The sequence below is a fragment of the Choloepus didactylus genome, chromosome 16 (assembly GCF_015220235.1).
Source record: "Choloepus didactylus isolate mChoDid1 chromosome 16, mChoDid1.pri, whole genome shotgun sequence".
In the NCBI taxonomy this organism is placed as follows: Eukaryota; Metazoa; Chordata; class Mammalia; order Pilosa; family Megalonychidae; genus Choloepus; species Choloepus didactylus.
Genome location: NC_051322.1, coordinates 17,181,920 through 17,201,194, shown reverse-complemented (window position 1 = coordinate 17,201,194; position 19,275 = coordinate 17,181,920). Strand labels below are relative to the sequence as shown.

The 19,275-nt window shown below is 44.9% G+C and overlaps 1 protein-coding gene across 1 annotated transcript in view; it reads right to left on the bottom strand.

Moving 5' to 3' along the window:
* The window catches only part of KDSR (3-ketodihydrosphingosine reductase), a 59,657-nt gene that overhangs the window by 20,193 nt on the left and 20,189 nt on the right, over positions 1 to 19,275 (bottom strand). The window contains exons 4-7 of the mRNA XM_037805933.1: positions 16,577 to 16,642; positions 16,290 to 16,385; positions 9,251 to 9,442; positions 682 to 765 (exon numbers count right to left, since the gene is read on the bottom strand). Coding sequence (XP_037661861.1) covers positions 682 to 765; positions 9,251 to 9,442; positions 16,290 to 16,385; positions 16,577 to 16,642 — 438 coding nt within the window. The remainder of the gene's footprint in view (positions 1 to 681; positions 766 to 9,250; positions 9,443 to 16,289; positions 16,386 to 16,576; positions 16,643 to 19,275) is intronic.

The following is a 19,275-nucleotide window of genomic DNA, read 5'->3' as shown; positions in this document are numbered from 1 at the left end:
AATGAAAAGGCACAAAAGGAAATATCATTATAGAATACTACATGGCTTAATAGTATCTGTTTATAATATGAATTAGAAATAAAATTTTAACTTATTAAATTAAATGTTTAATAAATGGATCATATATATGAATATTTATAATATCAATACTAACATGGTTTAACCATAAAGCTGGGGGGAGTACATAGGGAGTAAGGAGTAGATATGAGTCTTAAACTGTACCTTCCATAGTAGGAAGTCAATAAACAATTTCTGAATCTTAAAAAAAATAATAAAGTAATAGCGGTATAAGCATGTTAGTTTGAAATGAGGCGTCAATACCAGAAGCAGCAGCTAAGGAAAGAAATGGCTGCCTCTGGGGAGTACAAATCAGGAGTGGGAGATGTGATGCAAAGGCTTGGTGTCCGACTTCTACAATTGTGTGATGTGTTACTTTGATAAGAATGTAAGTTAAATTTTAAGAAAAGGGGCTGGCGGGGAGAGGAAGTGAGTAAGGAAGGCAGCCCTGCTTGGAGAACCTCAGGAGAGCGGTCAAATAACGGCTCAACACTCCGTACCCAATGGATACTCTATCAACTCTGCTGACGAAGAAAATCGTGGGGCAGAAGGGGGAGAGAGAGAAAATAGGAAAAGAGGTTAACAGCATTAAAGACTCAAACTGAGGCAGGCAGGAATGCTTACCTTTGTTTTGTTCTCCTCTACAAACCCAGGTGTGTCTGTGTCTGGTGGGTAGGCGACCGTCACGTAGACATTGTACGGCTTCACCTGCATTTTAGACACAATAGTTGCACCTGCAGTAAACAAGACACCACTTGACATGCTACGTGGCCAATGCAGGCCACCGGCACACTTTATAAATACCGTTCCGATCCTCAACAGGGGACCAGAGCAACAGGGAGAGTCTCCGTGGAGAACTTCCACCAACGGAATCAGGAAACCCGTCTCCGTGAAGGTCATTTAGAAACAGGCCAGAAGCTCACCCTAACCCCTACTCAGAAAACAGGTGATGCAGGTGTGACGAGTCACCTCCCCACAAGGTTCTTCCACTCCCTCTCCTGCTGACCAGGCAGAGACCCACCCTGAAGCTGTCTGTGACGGTTAGCTTCATGTGTCAACTTGGCCAGGTGATGGTGTCCAGGTGTCTGGTCAAGCAAGCACTGGCCTAACCATTACTGCAAGGACATTTGTGGCTGGTTAATAAACCAGAAGGCTGGTTTATTAAATCATCAGTCAACTGATTGCATCTGTGACTGATTACATCTACAACCAACTAAGGGCATGTCTTCTGCAATGAGAGAATTCAATCAGCTGGATTTAGTCCAATTAGTTGAAGACTTTTAAGGAAGGGAGAGGACCTTTGCTTCTTCTTCGGCTAGCCAGCGAAGCATTTCCTGAGGAGTTCATCAAACACCTTCATCAGAGTTGCCAGTTCGCTGCCTGCCCTACAGAATTTGGACTCATGCATCCCCACAATTGTGTGAGACACTTGTATAAAATCTCATATTTACTGATATCTCCTGTTGGTTCTGTTTCACTAGAGAATCCTAACTAATACACCGCCCAATGTGGAGAGCAGACAGTGCTTAAAAACAAACAAACCAAAAGTCTCCTCCTCCTCCCCATCCACCACACACCACTCGAGCATTCAAGGCAGTGGCTGGGCCTGCTCCTCGTCCATCACACTGCAAGTTCGTTTTTCTTTCAAGGCTACTTCTGACACTCTTGTTATGTTGATTTCATCTACAAAATATGTTGGGATCATGAAAATCCCTTCTCCTATGCCCTTTTTGTGCCACCCAGACCAGGCCTAGACTTACATCTATCCCCTGAGGAGTTTGCTTATTCAAGAACCCCACATCTGCCTAGCTGCTGACCACTGGAAGTCAGGAGACTGTTTCTCCTCCACAGAACCAACAAGCACCCCCTGTCCACTGGCTGGAACCCCCATGTCAGAACTGCCGAGCCCCTCCCCATGGACAACTCCTTCCCCAGCTTTCCCTCACAGTGCCCTCACCCTACCTGGAAACCCATCTCACTCCTCCGATGCTGGGAACAGGTTCTCCGGCTCATCTGCCTCACCACCACCCTCCACACTTACCTCACCCACCCACAAACGCACCCACCGATCCCAGCAGCATCCTCGGTGGCTCTGCCAGGACACACCCGCAGAGAACCGCTCGGCAGCAGCCTCCCGCACACCCTTCCCTCACCCTGCTTCTGCGCGACTCCGAGGGTGATAGCTCATACCATCAAAACCTCCTGCTATGATTTCTAGTTGCTGTTGACATTTTTAGTCCCCATGAAAACGCCTGGGAGAGTTGGAAGTGGAGAGGCAGCTGACAGGTCAGCCCCGCTTATCTTCAGGAGAGTGCCCCAGCCTGAAATACAAAAATACCCCTTCCTAAAGGCAACAGCCTTGGAGAGTAGCCCAGGGTCCTGCCTAGCATGGAGTCCTTTCCCTCCCTAGTTCTCTCTGTAAAGCACAGGTCAGAAGCCTGTAGGAGGAGTTGCAAAAGCCCAGGAAGCATGTAAGCAGAAGATCCTGTCCAGCCACCCTGGAAAGTGCCAGAGCAAGAGGGAGACGTGTGTGTTCGTTCCATTCCAGGGCAACGCGGGTGAGGCTCTCTCAACATCATCATGTTGAGGGCATGTGGCTTCAAGGCCCAGCTCTGCTCCTAACAAGCACTGGATCTGGTCCAGGCAGTGACATTTATGAACAAGCAATTTCTCTCCCACTCGTTTTTGAGACAGGGATTTAGACAGCCTTTCTCCTCTGCAGTGCACAGACCAGAGAAAACCACCACGAAATAGCCACTAAGTGGTCATCAGACAGCCCAGATGAAGACTGAAGCTGATGGCTCAGACACAGGCGTCCCTCGTTGCTTACCAGCCCCCTTCCCCACAGTAAGGAAGGACTGAGGTGCATGAGTTACTGGAAGGCAGTAGTTCAAAGTGGTGTTTCTCAAACTTAAGGTTACGGTGCACTTTCCAAATGGTCAAAACAGAGCTTTTTGGAACAGCTTTCTCACGGGGAAGAGCTACACATTGTCAGTGTTGGAAGAAACCACAGAGGCAGCCCATCCAATCCTTCCCAGGTACTGCCTCCTCCGCCATTGTCTATCCACGTGACTCTCCCACCCTATGGCTGGGAACCTCCGATGACCAGGAACCTCACCACTGATTCAGTCTTGTTCAATTACTACTATGTGCTGGTGCAGTGCAAAGAATGAAGGATATGGGTATGAATAAATCAGACATAATCCCTGCCCTCAAGCCCTTGATCAAATAATTTGCTGAAATCTAAATGCACGAAACTCTAAGGAAAGTTTTCTTTAACCTATTAATCTCATGACCCTATCAAAAAAGGAAGTGAGGTTAGTTTGGTCTCACTTGTTCTTAGGAAGACAATGCTGACTCAGCACTTTTTCTAAGAATTCAAAAGCCAGGTCTCCGCCAACTGATTCCCTCACTTTTCCTGGCCACTGTCTGCTTCTCCTTGTCCTTGACCAACCACCCTCTGTCCTCCCTCTCTGACCCCCTGCCATCCCATTATAATGTTCTTCCTTCTGCCTGGCCTCATCCTTAAACAGTCAAACGACTACTTGGTCAAGATCTGATCTCTTATCAAAATAATCCTACCTAGGACATGTTATTCCTCATTCCACAGAGGCTGGAGAGATTAAGCTTTAAACTCACCTTTAGGCCCAGGTGGGAGCAAAGGGACTTAGAGGGAGGAGGGGCAGAGGGGCAGAGGTGGAGCAGAGAGGGATCACACCTTGTTTTCTTTTGTTTGGTTTCTGCAACCACCTTCATGGCTATAACTCATCTCAGGTGTATGCTTTCCACAGAGATTAACTACTACGAAAATCTTTAAAAGATACATTTGTACCTTCAAGACTGAGTTAGGAAAAAAAAAAAAGAAACCATCCAGCAAAGCATTCTTTTGAAATACTCATCGATCATCAAAAAGTCTCTAGGGGCCTAACTCCATGTGAGGGGAGAAGTGACAGGAAGACTTAAAACTTAATCACACCAGAGAGGATTATCAAAAGTACTTCAGGGTTTGAGCAGCTCTGTAAGGTTTCATTCACAGAAACATAAGCACCTTGACAAAACAGACTGAATTATCTGGGTTTCAAAAACATAATACTACAAGTTCATTAAAAAAAAAAAAAAAAATTGTTTTGATGCAAGCTTTAATATGAACAAACTATTGTCCTAAGAAGACTGTGATTGCTGAAAGTACTGATTTACTTCCCCTAAAACCTATTTTTGACAGGATTTTTTCTAAGTTTAGTTTAGCTTAGTTTTTCAAGCACGGACATTTTTAATAGAGTCTAAATATGACAGAATTGGAGAAGACTTACAAGTCCAGGCCAGCTACTTGCACTGCTGAGCCCAGCACTTGCACGGAATGGCTGCAGGGAACTCTGTCCAGATTAGCAAACTCACTTTCTTTTTCCCTCCTCTTTATTAACATCTCTGTCCTACCTGAAGTGAAACCAGGCCACCCAGATCATACACTTTGCCTTAAATTAGGAGAATCCTGACGTAACTCTGCAAGACAAGACTTAGGGACAAAAGTCTATGGGTAGACTATTCATTTCCAAAAATACTCCTTCACCTACATGGTCTCTTAAGACCAGAGTAAAGGGCTGGAGCTACTAACCAGATGATTCTGGCAATTTCCAGACGTGAATTACAGAGACCTCACCAGTTGGAAAACAGCAGCAGGTGTGGAGCCAGAAGACATGGGAGCTTTGTTATTCTTTCTGTCACAAAGTAATGAGGTGACTTTGAGCCAAGCAATTAATTTATTGAAAGCTCAGTTTTCTTATCTGTAACATAGCATAACAACATCTGCCTCCCACATTTCACAAAATTATTATTAAAATTATTATTAAAATAAATGGTTTTTCACAAAGGGACTTTTCAAAGTAAAAATTGCAATGGAAATACTGGTATTCTTGTTTGAAATTTCACAGCTAACCATATCATCTGTAAACACCTATCACTGATTAAGGGAGGGTACTAAGCAAGTGGATGAAAACAAAATTTGTAGATGCATCCTGTGGTCTGAGCATAGCACAGTCTAAGTGGCTGTAATGCTACATCAGGACTGTCACTGACCAACAATCATTTGCTCTACAGTGCTCTGTCACACCCCAGCAAGGTGGGGCTCTGCTAAATCAGGGATCAGCAAACTATGGCCTCTGCACCAAATCTGGCCCTCCTCCTGTTTTTATAAATAAAGTTTTATTGGCATACAGCCACACCTGCTCATTTAACGTACTGTCTATGGCTGACTTCCTGTCATCACAGCAGAGTTGAGCAGTTGCAACAGATACCAGCTACCCCTGAAAGTCTAAAATGCTTACTATCTTCCCCTTTACAGAAAAAAATTGCCAACCCCTGATCTAAATCATTAAATGGGATTCCCTAAAGCAACGGAGGGTTGGCCACAACAAATTTTTTTCAGGGCTTTTAACATCATAATGAAGTGCATGTAGAAAAAATTTTACCTTGCCTTTTTCATATGTGATTTTGGATAGATACATATAATGTCATCTACGCATCCCCACGTGACAACAGTGCAGGAGTCTACTTCTCATAGCTGAGGCATAAGGTTTTACACATCATGACAGTTCATAGTACCTTTTGATGCCAATCCTAACATCCCCCCTCTCCCTCAAAATGTACTATGAACTGTGCAAATAAAAAGCATGCACTTTCATCAGTATTTCTTTAAAATATTAAAATATATGGATTAGAAAAATGAACAGGCTTTTCCTTTTTAGTCCAATGCCCTCATTTTACAGATGAGAAAACTGAGGCCAAGTTAAATGACTTGTCCAAAAAACAACAGCAAGGCAGATGCTGATTTAAGCTCTTCCCTCTGACACATGCTAGTTTTATCAGTCAGTCATTAAGGATGGATCTTTTTTTGTTGAAGAAAAACCTCTAAGGAATAAAATATCTGGCCACCTGTGCCAGTTTGAATATGTTATGTCCCCCAAAACCCCATTATCTTTGATGCAATCTTGTGTGGACAGACGTATTAGTGTTGATTAGATTGTAATTCTTTGAGTGTTACCATGGAGATGCGACCCACCCAACTGTGGGCGATGACTCTGACAGGATAATTTCCATGGAGGTGTGGCCCCGCCCATTCAGCATGGGCCTTGATTGGTTCACTAGAGCCGTATAAAAGCTCAAACAGAAGGAGTGAGCTTGCTACCGCCAAGAGGGACACTTTGAGGAATGCACAGGAGCTGAGAGTAGCTGCAGCTGAGAGACAGTTTGGAGATGGCCATTGAAAGCAGACTTTTGCTCCGGAGAAGCCAAGAGAGGAAAAACACCCAAGAGCAACTAAGAGTGACATTTTTGAGGAACTGCAGCCTAGAGAGGAATGTCCTGGGAGAAAGCCATCTTGAAACCAGAACTCTGGAGCAGTCGCCAGCCACGTGCCTTCCCAGCTAAGAGAGGTTTTCCGGACACCATTGGCCATCCTCCAGCGAAGGTACCTGATTGTTGATGCCTTACCTTGGACACTTTATGGCCTTAAGACTGTAACTGTGTAGCCAAATAAACCCCCTTTGTGAAAGCCAATCCATTTCCGGTGTTTTGCAAAAAGGCAGCATTAGCAAACTAGAACACCCCCCTTATGCATCTTCACACAGCATTAGATCAATAATGCTGTGAAGGTTTCAGTAGTGCTTTGTGTATTAAATTAAGCAAGCCAAAACCCCTAACAATTTTGCTCCCCCCCCCTAACTATAATCTTTACGCAATAAAAAATGTTAGCCACTGTTGTAGTTTCCTAATGCTGCTGGAATGCAAAACACCAAAGATGGATCGGCTTTTATAAAAGGAGGTTTATTTGGTTACACAGTTAGTCTGAAGGAACAGATTTTGGTACCAGAAGTGGGGTGCTGGTGCTGCTGCATTTGCAAATACCAAACATGTTGGAATGGCTTTTTAAATGGATAAGGGGAAGATTCTGGAAGAATTGTGAGGAGCTTGACAGAAGAGGCCTAAACTACTTTGAAGAGACTGTGGAAATATGGACTCTAAAGATACTTCTGATGAGGCCTTGAGCAGAAATGATGAATGTGATGTTGCAAACTGGAAGAAAGGTGATCCTTGTTTTAAAGTGGCAGAAAATTTGGCAAAATTGAGTCCTGGCGTTGGATGGAAGGCAGAATTTGAAAGCAAAAACCTGGAATATTTAGCTGATGAGATCTCCAAGCAAAATATAGAAGTAGTAGCCTGGCTTTTACTTGCAGCGTATGGTAAAATGCGAGAGGACAGAGATAAGCTGAGAAATGAAGTCTTGGTTTCAAAGAAAACAGAAACTGATGGCCTGAAAATCTCTGGGCTTCCAGGGGGTGAAACCCCAGAAGCTACAGCCCAACGTGGGGATGTAACCAAATATGGAACCCAGCCGCCATTTCAGTACAAGCCAAGATTAGAGAAGGAGTTAAGCAGAAAGGATTTGTGGAAAGTCCTATTGTCTGACGGCTTTGACCCCTGTGTGCTTCATGCAAAGCCAACAGAATTTTTGTGAGCTCTTTACAGAGTCGCTGCCAGTCAGGACTGGAGGAGACAGACAAGGAACAAATTGAAAGAAAAATTTCTTCAAAGACAGAGCCATGGAGGTTGAGGTGTGGAGTCAAGAGGTCTCAAGCTGGGAAAGCGGAGCAGCCCACACGCATGGAAAGGGTGAGTTTGCCCCAGAAGTCGAGGGTGGGCCTTCCGCCTCGATGCTCAGGAAATGTTCTGCCACCCTAAGCCCCAAAGAGGGTGGAGCACATTCCCAGGGAATTGGGGAGAGCCTGGCTGCCACCCCACTGTTCTGAAGGGGTTGAGTGTATGCCTCGGAGATGGAAGGGAATCTGGGTGCTGCCCCAATATTTGAGGAGGGTGGGGCCGAGAAGGTGGTCTTCCCAATGTGTGGATATGTTGGAGAACTCACCCAAGCATTTGGAGGGGAAAGGGCTGCCTCAAAGGCCCTTAGGAAGGGTTAGACTCCCGCTCTCTCAAGCCGGAAGGATAAAACATCATTCTCTAAATGACTCTCAGACTTTGAAATCTAATGGAGTTTGTCCTGCAGGTTTTAGGAACTGTTTTGGTTCTGTTAACCCTGTTTTCCTTACTGTTTCTCCTTATGGCAATGGGAATGTTTATCCTATGAATGTCCCTCCTTTGTATATTGGAAGCACACAACTTGTTCTAAGTTTACAGGTCCACAGTCAGAGGGGAATTTTGCTTTTGGACAGAACACACCCATAACTGATTTAATGGGATCTTGTACTTAACTATTGTTACTGAAATGATTTAAGTTTTTGTGATATTGTGATGGGATGAATGTATTTTGTATATGGAAAGATCATCTTTTTCTGGGGTCTGGGGGTGGAATGTACCGGTTTGTATATATTATGTCTCCCAGAAAAAGCCATGTTCTTTGCTGCAATCTTGTGGAGGCAGACATTAGTGGGGATTAAGTTGGAATGTTTGGATTAGGTTGTTTCCACGGAAATGCACCCCACCCAACTGTGGGTGATAACTGACTGGATAATTTCCATGGAGGTGTTGCCCCCCTCCCATTTCAGGGTGGGTCTGAATTAAATTACTAGAGCACTATATAAGCTCAGACAGAAGGAGTGAGCTTGCTACAGCCAAGAGGGACACTTTGAAGAATGCACAGGAGCTGAGAGTAGCTGCAGCTGAGAGACAGTTTGAAGATGGCCGTTGAAAGCAGACTTTTGTTCCGGAGAAGCCAAGAGAGGAAAAACACCCCAAGAGCAACTAAGAGTGACATTTTTGAGGAACTGCAGCCTAGAGAGGAACGTCCTGGGAGAAAGCCATTTTGAAACCAGAACTTTGGAGCAGACGCCAGCCACGTGCCTTCCCAGCTAACAGAGGTTTTCCAGACACCATTGGCCATCCTCCAGTGAAGGTACCTGATTGCTGATGTGTTACATTGGACACTTATGGCCTGAAGACTGTAACTGTGTAACCAAATAAACCCCCTTTATAAAAGCCGATCCACCTCTGGTGTTCTGCATTCTGGCAGCATTAGCAAACTAGAACAGCCACCAGTCTCAGGGATTGAGCCAATTCTCTTTCAATTACATCAAATCTACAAATGTCTAGCTTAATACAACAGTATGGGTACAGAAGCTGCAAGTTAAAGGGGAACATCTGTTGAGCTGAGAGGAAGAAATACCTAAGCGAATACAAGGGTTACCTCCATCTGCAGAGCTTCGGCCAATCCCCGCAAGGCAAACTTGGACGAACAGTAGGCCGTTAAACCGAACAGTCCCACCTGTCCAGCCTGGGAGGACACAAAGACGATCCTGCCGACCCTGCGCTCCTTCATGGTGGTGACCACCGCGCGGCTTGGGTACACGCTGCCCAGGTAGTTGACGCTCATCAACCGCTGCAGGGAGCAAAGAGGCCACAGAAGGGGTCAACAGAGCTAAAGCTTCCCGGCACTTGGAGAGAATTTTGTCTGTCCTCCAGATGTGAGCTCTTCAGCGGGAACCCAACCCATCTGGGAGCCCCATGGATCTGCTGCACAAGTGACTGAATGATCCTGTAAACGAGACGTGGTGCTCAGGACCTGTCATCTGAGGCCTATTTCAATCTAGTCCTGCACTGACCTGACTGTCACAATGACAGTGGTTACAAGTTTGCCAAAAACTGGTCAAAATCAGCTTTGTCCTTATGTGGGGAGTTGAATAACATCCACCTGGAACCTCAAACGCGATGTATTTGTAAACGGGGCTCTACGGTCGCAATTAGTCAAGGACTGGGACGAAGTCATCCTGCATCAGGGTGGCCCTCGAGGCAATGACCAGCCTTCTTAGGAGGAGGAGAGGACATGGAGAGACACATAGACACACAGGGAAGCCGGCCCTGCGAGAACAGAGGCAGGGACTGGCGTGAAGCTGCTGCCAGCCAAGGCGCCCGGGGAACCAGACGCAGGAAGAGGCCACGAGAGAGCCTTCTCAGAGCCTTCGGGGGGAGCACAGCCCCTTCCCACACTGTGATGTAGGGTTTCCAGTTTCCAGAGCCACGAGAGAACACATCTCTGTTGTTCGAAGCCACCCAGTTTGTGGCAATGTGTGGGAAATGAGGACACCCTTTCAACACATGGACCGCCAATCGTAGGCGATGCTTTTTGAAAGGCTGTTTCTGGAAAGAGTTTACTAATATTTCCAGCCCCGTAGGTTCTGAGCTGAAGGAGGACCACGAGGAGCCGAGGCAGGGCAGGGGTGAGCAGCAGGGATTCTGGTTTCAAGCCCTGTCTCCACCATTTACCACGGATCTGAGCATAAGGTGGCAAAGGCAGACACGCATTTCCTCAGCTGAAAATGAGGTTAACAGCAACACCTCAGAGGGCTGCTGCGAGGAATAAAAGAAAAAAATCCACGTCACATGTGAGCACAGCCCCTAACCACGGCAGGCACTCAGTAAGTGCTAGCCCCTACATGCTGATGGGAAAGCGTTTATATAGTTCTAACTGTTTACTTGTGCATCTTCCTGGGGACTCTTCACAACCTCACATTTTAACCACAAAACCTAAGAAGACTTGTGCTAAAATGTACCTGTATTAAAAGTCTTTTAAAATGATCAGATCTATAACAATGTAATACAAACAGTTCAATCAGGGAACTTGAAGTCAATCATGATTATGTTAACACAATAGAATATTCATGCAACATTAAAAATGATAACCAGAAAAACTGGAGTGACAGGAGGAAATATTTATATTGTAAGTCTAAAAAAAAAAGAGAAAGCAGAAGGCAGGCACTATTCACAGTGTGACTGTAACTACTTTGAATATTAAATAAAACTGCATGTGCACAGATGCAAAACCAAGGAAACACAGAAAATTGTGCACGATTATGTTTGGATGGTGGGGTTCTGGACTGTTCCTCAAAATATTCTTTAATATCATTAAATTGTTTTGATAATAAAAGGGATCCAAAAAAAAGCATTTGGAAAAAAGTGGCACACTCCATGTGTTTGCCTCAGCTCCCCTTAGAAACCCCACTGCCTTTAGAAATCTCAGGAGAGATTTTTTTAAAGGCAAGAACCCATAAGAACAAAGAAAATAAGAAAGAGAATGACAGAAATAACATTTGGAAGTTGAAGAACAGAAAGAGGCACGGTCAGTAACTTAGCAGACCACAGAAGGCTGAGCGCTAACTGGGAGTGAAGACCCTAAGAAGCAGGAGGTCCCCCGAAGCCCCAAAGGCTCAGGCAGCACCAGGTACCTCTAGGGGCCAAAAGACGGGCGCACTGACTAAAGTCTGTTCTAAAAGCGGCCAGAGTCAAAAAGCCAAACGTAGAATCACCCTGTGATCCGCAATCCCACTCCTAGGTAGACACCCATAAGAACTGGAACGAAGGGCTCACACGGATACAGGTACACACTCGTTCACAGCTGCACTGTTCCCAACAACAAAAACGTGGAAATAGCTCTGATGCCCATCAACGGATGAATGGATAAACAAGATGAATGCATAAAAAAGGAAGGATGTTCTGGTGCCTTCTACAACACAGACGAACCCTGACGGCAACACGTAGCATGAGAGAATCCAAACACTAAAGGCCACATAGTGTATGATCCATTTGTGTGAAACGTCCAAAATAGATAAATCCATAGGCAGATGCAGACTGGTGGCTGCCAGGGGCTGGGAGGAGGGGAAATAGTGAGTACTTGCTTAACAGGAATAGGGTTTCCTTTGGGATGGTGAAAATGTTTTGGAATGAGAGCTGGTGTTTGCACATCACTGTGAATGCACTAAATGCCTCTGAACCATTTACTTTAAAAGGGTTCATTTTATGTTATGTGAATTTCACCTCTGTTTTAAAAAGTGACAGAAACAAAAAAAGCCATTAGGTCCCGATGCCTTTGCCCGCCCCACAGAGAGCTGTGCCCCTCTCCCAGCCTTGCAGAAGACTGGAGCTTAATTTCCAGTGAGGTAAGCCCAGATACAGTGCGAGATGAAGGTGTAAGTCTGTCTGGACACTGAACATGCAGGCACCGACTCTCCTCCCTGGCCTTACTCTCTCCACCCTGCGGACAGGCAGGTGTTTCCCAGGCAGGAAGCTGGAAGACTCTTCTCCAGGGCCTCGGACCAGCCCACAAGAATAGCCTGCAGATGCTGACAATGAACGCTCCCCCAAAGATACAGCTACAGCAACCGCCCCACATGGGGCCCGTATTTCAACAGCTTTCCCTGTGGGCACAGCACGCTCCACCAGCTCTTTAGTGCCCCGTTCTTCAGTGTGAAAATCTGGCTGAGGATCGCCAGACCTCTGAAGAAAGCCTCTACGTGAGCCTCTTGGAAGAAACACACATAAAGCAGAGGTAATGAAAGGACAAAAGAAACCAAAAAAGGGTCCTCATTAATCTCCACAGACAGGTAAGAGAAGAGACAGCACTGAGAAACCAGAAAGGAAGTCACTAAAAAGGAAAATTAAGAGAACCATTTCAGGGTTCCATAGACCAGCCCCAAGTTCAGTGATGCACTAGGACTCAGAGTACACAGTAGAGAGTCATATCTGTGACAAAGGTTTATTACAGGATCCAACAAAAAATAAAACCAGCCAAGAGAAACAGCACATGGCAAAGTCCAGAGGCTACCAGGTGCAAGTTCCCAAGGGCCCTCTCCCAGGGGAGTCAAACAGGACGTGCTTAATTCCCCAAGCCATGGGTTATGACAACACAGGCGAAGTAATGACCAAGGCATTTTATGAGTACATGAACTTCAATAAAATTAAAACAAAAAAGCAGTTGACACAGAATTGGTTTTAAATACAAACAAACTCTTGGATTCAGAAAATGCATCAAGTGGGGTACTACATGGTCTAAGAGGCCTGGACTTGATCAGAATGAGGCAAAGGGCTGTGAGTGCAAGGGCTGGGGCCGGGGGTTGCAGAGAGGCACACGATGGCCTGAGAACGTGCCGCTGCCCAGCATGGGGTGGTCTCATGCCTCCATTTAGGGTGGCCAGGGGACGAGGGCCCCTCCAGAGGAGCTCCAGAAGCAGAGGCTGTGAGGTCCACTACTAATGACTGCTGGAACGAGGCCTTGTCACTGAACTAAGTGGCAACAAGTTTTGGGTTGGCAGTTCTCCTTTTTAGAAGACGCTTTCTTACATGGGGTGAGGTCCTTCCTAGCCCCCAGCCAGCACCCTGGCCTCACGCTGCTAAGCCTCACCCCTCTGCTGATCCATCACCCCCACCCCCTACTCCTAGGGCTTCACACAACTGCACCCCATCCACTTTCGCCATCACCATCACTTGCCTTGACTACCATGCAGCTTCCTAAAAGTCTCCCTGACATGGCAGACAGAAAGCGTTTTTAAAAACCTAAACGAGACTGCATCACTCCCTAGCCTACCTTAAAACACTTCACAGGTTTGGGGCTAAAATCCACGCTCCTCACCAAGGCCTTCAAGGTCCCAGCAGATCTGGCCCCTGCCCTCGCACACCTTGACTCCCGGAGGTCCAGTCACTCCGGCCTCCTCCATCCACCCCTTGAACTCACTGTGCCGGTTTGAATGCATTGTGTCCCCCAGATGCCATTATCTTTGTGGTCTTGTGGGGCAGAGATTTGCTTGGAATGTGCCCCACCCAGCTGTGGGTAATGATTCTGATGAGATGTTCCCATGGAGGCGTGGCCCCACCCATTCAGGGAGGGCCTTGATCGGTGGAGCTATATAAATGAGCTGACTCGGGGGGAGGAAAAGGAGTGCAGCTGGGAGTGATGTTTTGAAGAGGAGCAAGCTTGCTAGAGAGGAGCGTCCTGGGAGAAAGCCATTTTGAGGCCGGAGCTTTGGAGCAGACGCCGGCTGCCTTCCCAGCTAACAGAGGTTTTCTGGACGCCATTGGCCATCCTCCGGTGAAGGTAACCGATTGCTGAGGTGTTACCTTGGACGCTTTGTGGCCTTAAGGCTGTAACTGTGTAGCGAAATAAACCCCCGTTTTATAAAAGCCTATCCATCTCTGGTGTTTTGCATTCTGCAGCAATAGCAAACTAGGACACTCACCAAGCTCTCATCCGCCTTGGGGCTTTGCCAGTGACTGTGGCTTCCACCAAGGATGGTTTTCCCTGGTCTCTTTTCACTCCTTCAGGTCTCACCTCCTAACACGCTGGGTCCCCTTCCACGCATCAAACAGAGCCTCCTTTCCTGTTTCATCCTGCTCTTATCCTCCATAGATCTTAATACAACCTGAAATCAGACTCTATTTGCTCACTCAGGCATGGTCCCTCCCAGCTCACTGGGGCCAAGACCTTATTTTCTTGATCAACGCTGCATCCCTAGGCCTGAAAATGCTGACATGCTAGAGGCTCTCTCAATTATTTGTGGGTTAAATAAATAAAAGGTGGAGGAAATGAATATTTAACAAATAGCTACCACGAGCTAAGCAGTATGCAAGCATATGTGACTTGATCCTGGCAGTTCTGTGAGTTATAGATCCATTTTACAGAGATGGAAGCTGAGGCCAGATAGAAAAGAATGATTTGCCTGAGCTCACAGAGCTAGTGAGTAGCTAGATTTGAAACCATTAGAGCTAAGGTTTGAAACTTATTTAGCCTGATGCCAAAACCCACCTTTTCCTACCGTACCTGGCTGCTGGGGTACAGAGCAATGAGCAGTCGATGACGGCAGGTTCGGGGTGGGGAAAGAGACAGTTGGCAATGAAAAAGACACTTGATTATTGAAAGAGAAAGAGAGAAGGAAACGGCAGCATGAATGGAGACTAGAAATTTAAGGAAAGTGAGTTTTTTTTTTAAATTGGAATTGTGTATTTTTAGTATTTCAACATGCTGCATTTAGGTTACATCTTCCCTCACCTCACCTGCCCCAGACCCACACACTCGTTCACCGGGTGTTACACACTTTGTTTCTTCTATTCTTGCTCACAGTCACACACCTACACAAAACACCCACTCAGTTATCTCAGTGCTTCATCAGACACGCAAAGATAAACAACCCACTCCTCCCACCATGCCCTGACGGACACTCCTGTATTTCCAAGTCCCAGCTCTGCAACCGCTCCTTCACCCCAGCCAGGCACCCCGTCCTCAGTCCCCGCTGCCGAGCTCATTCGGAGAGGCCGGGTGGGCTGGTTCTCCCCACTTCTTGTCCTCCTGACACACCCGCCCACACCTTCACACACACACAGACACACACACACACACATATCACACGCAAAGACACACATCCATACACACCCATACGCACTTGCCCACACACAGACACACCATATACACACCCACACCCCTTACTCCTCTTTCCTGTCCACTTCCCACGTCCTGGACTTCATCATCAGACACTTACACAACCATAGTAACTACTTTTGTCAATCGATTCTTTCAATGGTTATTGAAATAAATATCAAAATCTCCCTTTCATGACTTACAGATAAAGGTATACTCTCCTATAATTCTCTCCCTATACCTAGTTGATAAAGGAGACTTAAAATACTCAAATTCTAGGTAAGTCACTGCCCTGTTTATCTGGATGCTCCTGGCTTGACTAAATAAATCATGGAGTTTACTTCACTCTGTCTACCCACTGTTGACCAGAAACAAAACATCTAAAGTGTGGGTCCGGCCATCTCCTTTTCTATCCAGAGGGAATGCAATTTAACTTCATAGAGTAAAGCATTCAAAACCCATTACTATGATGAAGGCTCAGTAGAACATTAAGAAACAGATTGTTGGTGCACAATCAACTCAAAAATGTTTTGCATGTAGAGATTTCAAGTCTAACGTCTATGGATTTTGGGCTGAAATGAATTACTAAGATAGGTTCCATGGAAAATCTGTTTAAATATATAAACATAAATACAATGCATTATCTTTTTTCTCAATTTGAGAATCCTAGAATCTGCTTGTCAACTTTTTTCGGTCTTTCACTGATAACAATACTGATACTTAACATGAGAATCCAACATCTCTTGGTTTGCAAAATGCCTGCCTGTAGATATTAGCGTGGTGAATTGCCACAGCAATTTGGGTGAGAGTGGAGGTTTCTTCCCCATTTTACAGGTGATAAAACTGGGGCTCAGAGATTTGTCTAAACTCAAAGTTAGATGGTCATGGCCCTGGAACCAAAACCTCCTGCAGCCTTTGTCTAGTCTTCTAAAGCTCCTAGTAATATCTGACTGCATTTCATCTACTCCGTTCCAAAACATCTATTCAGGGCATCATTCTATTTTTAGTATATGGGCCACCCAGCTGAGCACACATTTTTACTTACTTCAAAACTGCTAACTTCAAGATCTTCAAATTTTCCTAAAAGTGACGTTCCTGCACAGTTTACAAGCATATCCACTGGACCCAGTTTCTCCTGTGCCTAGAAAATTTATCAGAGTAGGGATTAAGAAAGAGAAAAGAAAAATTACAATGGAAAATCAATGCTAATAAATAAAATCTATGAAGCTATTAAATCAATATGGAACATTTACCAATTCCAAGCCATTCAGCAAAACATTAAGAACTAATCAAAATACAAGTGAATTAATTGCAATTATCCCACCCTCTTACTTGTTTTATGACATTCTCTACATGGTTATAATCCTGTGATACATCAACTGATATACAAAGCACCACCTGTGAACAAGAAAAAAAATGATCAAAGGTATGCAGGTATCTCAAATTATTTTTAAAGATTTTTTTTTAATTAAAGACAATTCTCTTCTAACAGATAAGAATTCCAATTTTGAACACAGAGATTGCAGCATCTGAAATCTGTTGACAATGCAATTGGTATAGTCGAACTATCTTGGCAGTGTCTGCAGTTAAGCAAACTCAGCAGAGCATTTTAAGAAATGTAAAACCATTCCTCTTGAAATGCCACTAATCTATAATGACAGGAAGCATATCAAAGGCTGACTCTAGCCAGGAGGGGTGGACTGCAAAGGGGCATAGGACAGAAGAAAAAAAAAAGGGAAAATTACAAGTGTTGGAGAGGTTCATGAACATATAAAATGGGCATGTAAAATGGTACAGCCGCTGTGGAAAACAGTTTGGCAGTTATTCAAAAAAGCAAACATAAAATTACTACATAACCCAGAAATTCAACTCCTAGTATATACCCCAAAGAAATGAAAACACGGAATCAAATGGATATTTGTACACCAATGTTCAGAGCAGCACTATACACAGGAGCCAAAAGATAGAAAGAACCCAAGGACCCATGCACAGATGAATGGATGAATGAAGTGTGGAACATACACACAATGGAATGTTACGCCACCATATATAGAAGCGAAGTTCTCATACCTGCCACCCATTCATACATGGATGGATCCTGAAAACCTTGTGCTAATGAAATAAGCCAGACACAAAAGAACAAATATTGCATGATTCCACATATATATATGAAATATCTAGAATAGGCAAATTAGATTAGCGGGGAAAGAGGAAGTAGGGACTGATTGCTCAATGGGTAGAGTTTCTGTTTGGGGCGATGAAAAAGTTTTGGGAATGGATCGTGGTGATGGCAACATAACACTGTAAATGTAGTTAATGTCACTGAATTGTATACTTAAAATGGTTAAAATGGCAAATTTTATGTTAAATATATTTTACCACAATTTAAAAGGAGTTTAAAAGCAGGGGGAGGGCACATGGGAAGCTTCACCTGCCTTATTGGGATACCAATAACAGCAGGTGGAACAAATCAGTAACAAACAATACCTACTCCTAGAAGTCACCTGAGTTCAGGTTGAGGCTCACAGGTAAGCCCAGTGACAGCCCAAGTGGGTCACAGGGCACTGTCACACCTGACCAAGGGTTGACCTTGGCTTGGAGAAGCTGACCTGGGTCACTCTGAGGTGGTTTTAAAGTCCCTGTCTCTGGGACTGACTGGGGCCACCTGCAGATTCTCTGAACAAGTGGTCCGAGCCCACCCAATACAAACCCAGGTAGCGCCGGGGTTCACAGCACAGAGTGATGCAGGGAGTGGCTCAGCCGGGGCTTACCACCGAGAACAATTCCATTTAGTCTTTCAAAAGAAAAAAGGGAAACATCTTAAAAGCACACGTAGTCCATTCTTGTTTTTCACAGTAATGATGTTCTCTAAAAAGTTGCTGCAAACACTGAATTAATGCATACAGAACCACTGCCCCGGGAGAAGTACAAGGCTGTGGTCACATTTTCATCAACAAATCAATGCGTAACCTTGTTCTCTGTGTGTTTCTCTTTAAAGACACTTTAATACATATATTATTGACTTACAAACATTGAACTCCCGGCTAACAGCATTATAACTCATGCCTGAACAAAGTTTATCTAACACATGCATTTTCCTGTAAAGCACATCACAGCCTTCTTGTACTTAGAAACACAAGACACAACTTCAGCACTATATGTGGAGGCCATTTTAAACAGCAAAATCACCAAGTAAAAGCACCAAAACATGAAAAACATGTGCAAAAAGCACATGCGTTGACAGAAGAAGAGCTGAAACTAGAAGGCAGAGCAGCACCTTTTGTGACCCCAGCTGCAAACATGCATGTCGGGCCCCTCAAATTTGTTGCCATGTCTGCAAATGACCGTGAAAGCATCATGAGTGCTGATTTTGAGTTTAAAATACATTTTAGCAAGTTGGTGAATTTATAAATATGGAATCTGTGAATAATGAGGACCAACTATACTTTGGGGCTTATTTGATGGAAACTTGGAAAACAGAATTTAAGAGCACTGATAGGGACGTCCAATGATCTACTATTTTAATTTTCCTTTTTTGGTAGTGTTTTTCAAATCCAGAGCTTAGACCTCTAACATAGGAATATTCTATGTTCCCCGGAGCGGAAAGGTGTTCTCAATTTCTCCATCTTTCCATGAATTCTTCCCTTTTGAGACTGGCTACCAAGCTGGTGGGGAGGCTGGTGCAGGTGTACATGAGGACACACACATAAACACATGCATGCCCCTCCACAGCTATGTGCCCCAAGGGCAGTGTGGTTTGGGGACAGAAACAAGATGATACTCGGGCAACTTGGTCCTAACGCTGGCTCTTCACTAACTAGGGGAGAGGAACTGAGGAGACTGCAGTGGCCCCACCAGTAAAAGAAGGTACCAGAGGTGACTGAAAACTTAGGTCCTTCTAGCTCCAATAAGCCAAGATGGCAGAAATGAAACCTCGAGGTGGGAGGTAAAAATGACTGAACAAAAAGTTACATTGCCTCGGTATGTTAGAAAGAAGGTTTATTTAATTCAAGAAAAAACTCCATCAAAAT